The 7,839-nt window shown below is 39.3% G+C and overlaps 1 protein-coding gene across 2 annotated transcripts; it reads left to right on the forward strand.

Moving 5' to 3' along the window:
• Nucleotides 1–637: 637 nt before the first annotated feature.
• On the forward strand, nucleotides 638–6,328 carry LOC110836780 (1,5-anhydro-D-fructose reductase). Of its 2 annotated transcripts, none has more exons than XM_022078353.2 (8): nucleotides 638–793; nucleotides 1,569–1,696; nucleotides 2,800–2,967; nucleotides 3,240–3,440; nucleotides 4,149–4,408; nucleotides 4,709–4,865; nucleotides 5,549–5,646; nucleotides 5,885–6,328. In XM_022078353.2, exons 2-8 carry the CDS (start codon nucleotides 1,622–1,624, stop codon nucleotides 5,925–5,927), a joined length of 1,002 nt encoding a protein of 333 aa, XP_021934045.2. In that variant the 5' UTR covers nucleotides 638–793; nucleotides 1,569–1,621; the 3' UTR covers nucleotides 5,928–6,328. The 2 variants fall into 2 exon arrangements, with proteins under 2 accessions (XP_021934045.2, XP_021934046.2); XM_022078354.2 differs by having other exon boundaries at nucleotides 649–793; nucleotides 1,572–1,696.
• The last annotated feature ends 1,511 nt before the right edge of the window (nucleotides 6,329–7,839 follow it).

The raw sequence follows: 7,839 nt of genomic DNA on the forward strand, positions 1-7,839 counted from the left end.
ACATTAGACAGTAACCAAAATTTTGGATATGTTACTACTCTGTACATTTTCGTGTAATTAAGTATAGGAGCACATTGAATTTTAAAGGTTTGTAATGTATATACTGATATCAGTAGATCCTTTATATTTTCATAATCAAACTGTCCACCTTTTGAGACTGAATATATGTCAGTTACTCATAAGCTACTAAAATCTATAATTTATTAAATTCAAACATTAATTTTTTTTTAAGGGTGATAGACCAATTTTTCACAAAAGTGATATAATGAAAGTGGTATATTTTCTGAAGGGTAAAAGTTATGAAACTCCTTGTTATGTAATTTTCTCAAGTATCTTGTTCCTTCTGCTCTTTTAGGTTTATGTAATTTTCTTTGCTCCATCTCTGAAAAAGAAATGAAATTTTGCTCCCATGTAAAGTAGTGAATAGAATTATTTAAAAATTTGTAAAGCTTAGTTTTATTGAGAGAAGAGAAAAAATTCTGAACTGAATGGTGGTAGCTTGTTCCTCAATTAATCTGATGTTAATTTTCATCATGAGTATCATTTACATGTTTTTAAGCAGCTGGACTTTGTCACATTTTAAAGTGTTTTATTATCTGTCATCTCTGACTTGGCACTTTTCTAGTCTCAGAGTAAATCCCCCCTCCACCTTTCCAAACCCCACCCTAACCAAAGAGTCATGATTACAAAGCATGTTTACAAGAGCTGGGAAGAAAGAAGGCAGTTGACCTTGAATTTGGTACAGTGAAAGTTCCTTTGTGAGTTACAAGAATTTAAAATTGTTTGTTCTTCTGTAAGTAATTTGCATCATGGTACACAGTTGAATGTTATTGTTTAAATAAACAGTGTCCTGACACACTTTTAAGTTGATTTCCACTGTCAGTCTCACATGTTAACAATATTCTTGCCTCTAGCAACATTTCTCATCCAAGGTTTTGGCCTCTAGATGCGTTCTCCTGGTTGTTTTGCTAGTGCTACTGCTATTGTTGAAATTATACAAATTAATTTAAATTCTTGAAGAATATTGTGTATCTAATTTTAGTTATCTTTAATATATAACAGTGTATGCAGAGATTTAGCATCAGTAGATTAGTAGGGGTGTGAAATAAGGCTTTCATTATTACTGTTTATCATGCATATTAGTAAAATATTGCGTGATGGAAGTGTATAAAAGTGCAGAAAAGTCCTTTGTAATATAATGTAGATTAGTAGGTATTAATCATATTTAAATAAGAATATGTATGATTAGTGGGTAAAACAGATTTCCATTTTATTACTGAAAAGTGAGTCTGTACAGATATGTCTCCTTAGTTGATGTAAACAGCCCAGTTTTAAAATGTCGAGGCTTCCCTAACAGAAAAGTTGTAGATTTGGATAGGTTATGTTCTGTTCCTGTGTGCTATATTCTGGCTGCTCTTATGGTTGCTTGATGGTTAATCTGTTTGCCTTTATTAAAATAGAACAAAATGTCAAGTGTTAGATAATCCCATCTTTCACTGTTATCAGACAGTGATAACAAATGTGCTTGGTAATGTAAGGGAGTGTGTTTCATATACAAATGCTGCTAGAAGGTCGCAGCCTGCAGTCTTGAACCTGTGCTTCTATCAGAACTGCTGTCAGAATGCCCAAACAGCTGAGCAGTGTAACATTTTACAATGGACAGAAAATGCCCATTGTAGGGCTGGGTACATGGCAGGTGAGTTACTGTAATCTGTAATGTAAGGAATTGTGACATTAATGCCATTTAAATGCTCTGAGTTTATTAGAAACTTATAAAACTTAACAGGGTCTGTTCTGTTGTCAGAAGCAAGCAATAACTCCATAAAGACATGGATTTGATTTTGCTTCTGTACACACTTAGAAGGCTTTGGATTTGAAATCATTGTTTGTAGTCTGCCCTAAATGCAGTGGCATTAGTTCAGTACCCAAGAATGTAAGAAACTTTCTCACAAAGGAACTTTGAATTTTGTTATTAATATTCAGACATTCTGCTCGTAACATGAGAGATTGGTTCATCTACTTGAAAATTCATGGTTGCCTTTCAGTTCATAGTAACTGTGGCTAAATACAATAGATTCAGTGCCCTTTACGTCTGCACTGTTAAAAAATTCATTTTTGTGGGGAGTGGGGCTACATTTACTCACTAGTTTCATGAAAGTGCTGGTGCAGTACTTTGAAGTAGGCCTTGGGTACTTTCCCCATTTTCTTGTATGTAATCATCCACGCATCTCAGTTGACGTTAATTTCCCCCCCCCCCCAAGCTGATGTAATGTCATTACATAACCTATATATCAGTTATCAATCATTATGAAATGTGTAACACAGTGGAACATTAATTACTTCTGAATTATAAAAATCTGTGTTTGTATGTTATCTTATCTGTATTGTGTAAGTTGGGCAGAAACAGCAAAGATGGTAAGTACTTTGCTATGTCATGCTACACAAATAAGTTCTGATTTCTTCCACCAGAACTGATTTATAAACGTAATTTAACTTGCTTGAAAAGGCTTGTAACACTCAAAACTAAAATCAAAAAGAAAAATACGTTCAGACAAACTTAGACAAAATTTTGGTTTTGATTTGAGATTTTCGCTGTTGTGAATCCAAATATGGCTGTCTCCTGTCTGTAGGAGTTTACGAACGTTTCAGAGGTCCTTGCTGCCTCCATTATCAAGGTGATGAGTCATCACCATGATGATAGAGGCGTTACAACCCAGAAGACAGCAATGTTTTTGTTCTTTTCTTTTCCATACATATGCACCTCCACTTTTTCTCCCTCAATTTGATTTTGACTTCCAGTCACCACCTGAAGAAGTTAACGCTGCTCTGGATGCTGCCTTGGAACGTGGGTACAGACACATCGACACAGCCTATATGTACCAGAATGAAGCTGCTATCGGAGAAACTCTCAAGAAGTGGTTTGACTCTGGCAAACTTAAGAGAGAGGACATCTTCATTGTCACAAAGGTAGATGATACAGAAAAATACACGTGTAACATTTGTAATAATTTATCAGCCTATTTATCTCTATAATAAAAAAATAAAACTTTTTTTTTTTTGTATCTGCGCAGTCAGAAATATTGCATTTCACTCGAACCACACCAAAAACTTTAATCTTTACGACAAATGGACTTGCTGCGTTTGTTCACGGCCTGGTTATATATGTTCTTGTCCTTACCGTGTATTCGCTGTAATAGTATGTAAGTTTTGATGGCAAGGTTTTTTTTTTTTTTTTCCAGCTTCCACCAGTTGGAAATCGCGCAGAATCTGTTGAGAAGTACATAAAAAGGTCACTGGCGTCTCTGCAGCTTGAGTATGTGGATTTATATTTGATTCACCTCCCTATCGGGTTTGAAGAAAAAGGAGATGATTTATGGCCGAAGGATGAGACTGGTGCGATGATTATTGACAGCTCAACAGACCTTATCAGTTTGTGGAAGGTAACGTAACTAACTAGATGCAGCAGAGCCACCTTGGACAGCTAATAGTCTCACCTATCCAAGAAATTCTCGGTTCATGGCGATCGTCTGGGTTGTGATGACTTTTAGGTGGGTACAAATGTTTTGGAGGAACATCCTGCCTCCATCTTTAGCCCTGTTCCTCTGAAACAGGGGTATCCACCTACAAGTCCACTTTGCATCGCAAGCCAGATGATCACCAAGAAAATTATTTCCCTTGAGAAACGCAGATCCCGTACAAGAAATTCCGTGTCTTTTATGGAACCGAAAGGTTCGTTGCCGTGTTCATACAAACGTTCCACTGGTTTTACACTTCTGTTCAAACCTGTAATGTTAATCTCTTAGTGTTTATTTAAAAATCATTAATGCTGTTTTCCAGATGCCCTCTTTGTTCCAGAAGTTTCATTTATGTCGGGTCGGATTATCTCCATTCGTCTAGCGTAGATTCTCAACCAATTGAATTTAGCCTGCAATTTTGAATTAAGGTTTATGCTGCTGTAGAAGGTGAATGGAATAGGAGGCTGGGTGAGCCCCAGATCTGGTCTGTATGCAGAGGCTAGAAAGAAAATTCTTTGTCCCCGTCAAGGATCGAACCCCAATTGACTAGTCAAGTAAGACAGTGTGCTGACTTAAGCTGTCCTGGCTCATGTATGATTATTTAATTTTCTTTAATTTCATATTGACATGTAGGCCATGGAGGCACAAGTGGACGCTGGAAGAGCTCGCTCTATTGGTCTCTCCAACTTCAACTCGAGTCAGATCGCTCGCATCGTGAAGGCAGCTAGAATCAAACCAGCAAACCTGCAAATAGAGCTTAATGTATACTTCCAGCAGAGGGAGTTGGTGGCATTCTGCCGGGCCCTGGACATCACCGTGTGTGCTTACGCACCCATTGGGTCTCCTGGACTGGCCGCTGTCGCCAAACAAAGGGGGCAAGAATTACCAGAAAGGTAAACAGACGGCCGCGTCCTCGGACACGGCGCTGTCTCCTCCCCAGCCTTCGGAATTCTTCGTCCGCACGAACCCCGATCTTCCCTCCGACCGTCGTTCCTGCTACTACGGTGGCTTCCAATAGTAAACATAGAATTCAAAGTGGAATTTACTTTGTCTCGTTTTTGACATTTACTCTTACGTTATCAGAGCTTCCGGTCCATTCCGCGTAAGGAATTAAAAAGTTACAGGAAGATTTCACTGTTTTTAGTCTGCCGTGTTTACAAAAATGATCTCATGTGCCAAATTGTATGTTTCAGCGCAAAGTTTGATCTTCTGAAGGATCCTGTAGTGGTGGAAATAGCCAAGCGTCATAACAAGACTCCAGTGCAAGTGCTTTTACGCCACTGCATGCAGAGGGACATAGTAGTAATACCCAAGAGCACTAATCCTCGTCGAATAAAGGAGAACTTCGAGGTAGTGATGGAAATTTGTAGGCTAACTAGCAGTTTAATTGGGAAGCGTTATGGTTCGAGTCAAGTTTAGGAATTTAGTGGCGTCCGCAGTGGCCGCGCGGTCTGAGGCGCGGGCCTTGTGCCGCTCGGTCGCTGGGACCGTGGGTTCGAATCTCACTCAAGCCACGGATGTTTGTCCGCGTTGTCCTGTGTACAGGTAGAGGCCTTGTGACGGGGCCGATCCCTCGTCCAAGGAGTCCTACCAAAATGTCTGCAGATCGAGCCAACGCAAAAGTTGGGACCCCGCAGATGCTCAGGCGCTCGAAGAACGGGTCGTCCCAGTTAGGAATTTAGTCGGCTGTACAAAAGTAATTTCTGGTATGGGCGTTTATTAGTGATTCATGCAAGAGCCGTTCGTGGTGGAAGGAAAGCAGATTTATTCATACACGAGATCTGAGGTTCTTGCTGGAGCGAAGATGTTTGTCTTCTGGATTGTAACGCCATGTGGACTCTTAAGCATTATTTCCAGATGTTTGAATTATGACGCTCCGAATGTCTTTCTTGTTGCTCGACATTTTCCTTTACTATCTTAAAATTATGTAACGTGTACGTGTTTATTATAGCTGAAAATGTTTTAAGCCGTTTTTCAAAACATTTCATAAGAAAATGCAGCGTTCGTAATGAAGAACGACATTTCTGCTTCAGGTCTTCGACTTTGAGTTGACAAAAGAGGAGGTGGAAAAATTGGATTCGCTGGACAAACGATTCGCCGGACGCAGATTTCTGATGGACACATATAAAAGGTGAGTTTCAGGAGATGAATAAAGTGCCTGTTCGTCGTCGCGCTTCCCTCTAAGGCGAGTTTTGATCGCAATTTTAGTTTGTCCTTCAAGCCATTTCTGGTATATTACTTTAAAGTAGACCGTAACTACTTTTCCTCCGGTCCCTCACAACTATCATCGTACATTGTAGTGATTTTATGATGATAATGATGATTTCCAAGATTTTTCTGTGGATTGTAGTTGCGTTTCTTCTCCCCAGGCTTAATGAACATCCAGAATACCCTTATGCCGACCCCTACTAGGTCAACGCTCCAGATTCTGCTCTTGTCAATGGACAGCTTCATTTTGGTGGATGAGTCGGCAGTGCAGACAGAGACATCGCTCTTTGGTACGAAGGTTCGTCATGAATACCAAACCCTACCATTCGCTATAACCTGGAAACATTTCTGTTCACCTTCAGTACTCCAAGCAAACTCTCCTTTTAAGTCTATTAATTTTATCCTTCCATATCCGCGGCCTTGCAAGTGAAATTGTACCAAGGGGTTTCCCCACCAAAATTACTGTATGCACTTCATGTGTCCTCCAAGTAGTCACATGCCCACTTCATTATTAGTAATGCTTTTTGATGTATTTTTTATGTGCGTATTCTCCTGGAATTGTAATGTAAATTAGAAAAAAATAAATTACATTTCTTCCTGCTAAATGACTTTTATTTTTACGTGACTTCTAGCGTAGCTGTCGCAGAAGACGTCAGTGTCTTAAAATGGAGGCTCGACTCTGACCCTTTGACATGTGTGTCAGATTTTTTTTCATTGTCGTTCAACATCCCTGAGGTATTTGATGGATCTGACGAACATGTGCTCCTAATATAACAGCCATTGTCCGTCATGCTTGATTGGATAAGTGCGCTGAAAAAATTGAAATGAATTTTTCAAAGTGGCAATCTGATTTGCTGCACTCTGCCTTGATTTATTTTGACGTAAACCACCGTAAGAAATCAAACAGCACATGGAGCATGTACGAATAATACCATACGACTATCCTTTTAAAAGTCCAGTGGTAACTATATGTACCACCTGCTCCAACAGTCAGTAAATCTGCTTTTCGTATATACGGATTTCACTTCATTCTCCTTGTAAACAGCGATTATCTCCTTAAACAGCGTTAACCACTCGATCTTTGTAATGGTGAAGCGTGGTGTTTTCTTCGCGGTACGGACTGAATTCTTAAATATTATTTACATGCCTACGCACTGTATCTATGAGTTTCGTGTGATTCTCGTTGTAAACAGCGATCATTTCCTTAAACAGCGTTAACCACTCGATCTTTGTAATGGTGAAGCGTGGTGTTTTCTTCGCGGTACGGACTGAATTCTTAAATATTATTTAGATGCCTACGCACTGTATCTATGAGTCTCTTATGATTCTCACTGCAAACGTCGATTATCTCCTTAAACAGCGTTAACCATTTGATCTTTGTAATGGTGAAATGTCGTGTTTTCTTCGCGGTACGGACTGAATTCTTGTATACCCATGCGTGTCAAATGTCTCGCAGCCAAGTTTATCATTATTTATTTAATCTCCCTGACACCATTATGTGATCGACAGATAGTGGGAAGCCTATCATTATGCAAGACTAAGCAGTGATTATATATTTTAACAAACAAACAAAGACCTCTTTTCTCTTCCTGATGATGACTATGCTACTATGAACGACTTTCAACTTTCTACACGGAATTTCATGTTCTAGCAAAATTCCTCGCGTAAAATATATGTTCACGTACCATGTTCATTAACAATAAGTTACATAAACACAATTTATTTCCTCGCGTTGTTCTGATTAACTCGGTGAGATAAAGCGAGCCACTGCGGACTGGAAAGTGAGGGGATTAGTGGTCTCGTTCGATTCTCGCGTTTTACGATACACGAGATCTGAACACGTGAAACAACGACTGGACTTAATGTGATTGAGCACAAAGTTCCAAAGAAAAAACTAATGCAGAGGAAGTAAGAGGAATACGGAGAGAGAGGTAAATAATGAGTAACTTCCTACTTTGCGTCCTTCTGTTGGTGTGACAGATGAACTGCGCTCCGGACACTTAAAAGTTTTCACTTGCTTTATTCATCTTCTGACTGTGCGCATTACGACCTGCAGACTTTTACCAACTCTTGGTCACTTTTGATCACTTCCTAGACAACTGAACGATGACCACAT

The sequence above is a fragment of the Zootermopsis nevadensis genome, unplaced genomic scaffold (assembly GCF_977971745.1).
Source record: "Zootermopsis nevadensis isolate Lab colony 2312 unplaced genomic scaffold, Znev_1.0 Znev_ptg000010l, whole genome shotgun sequence".
Lineage (NCBI taxonomy): Eukaryota > Metazoa > Arthropoda > Insecta > Blattodea > Termopsidae > Zootermopsis > Zootermopsis nevadensis.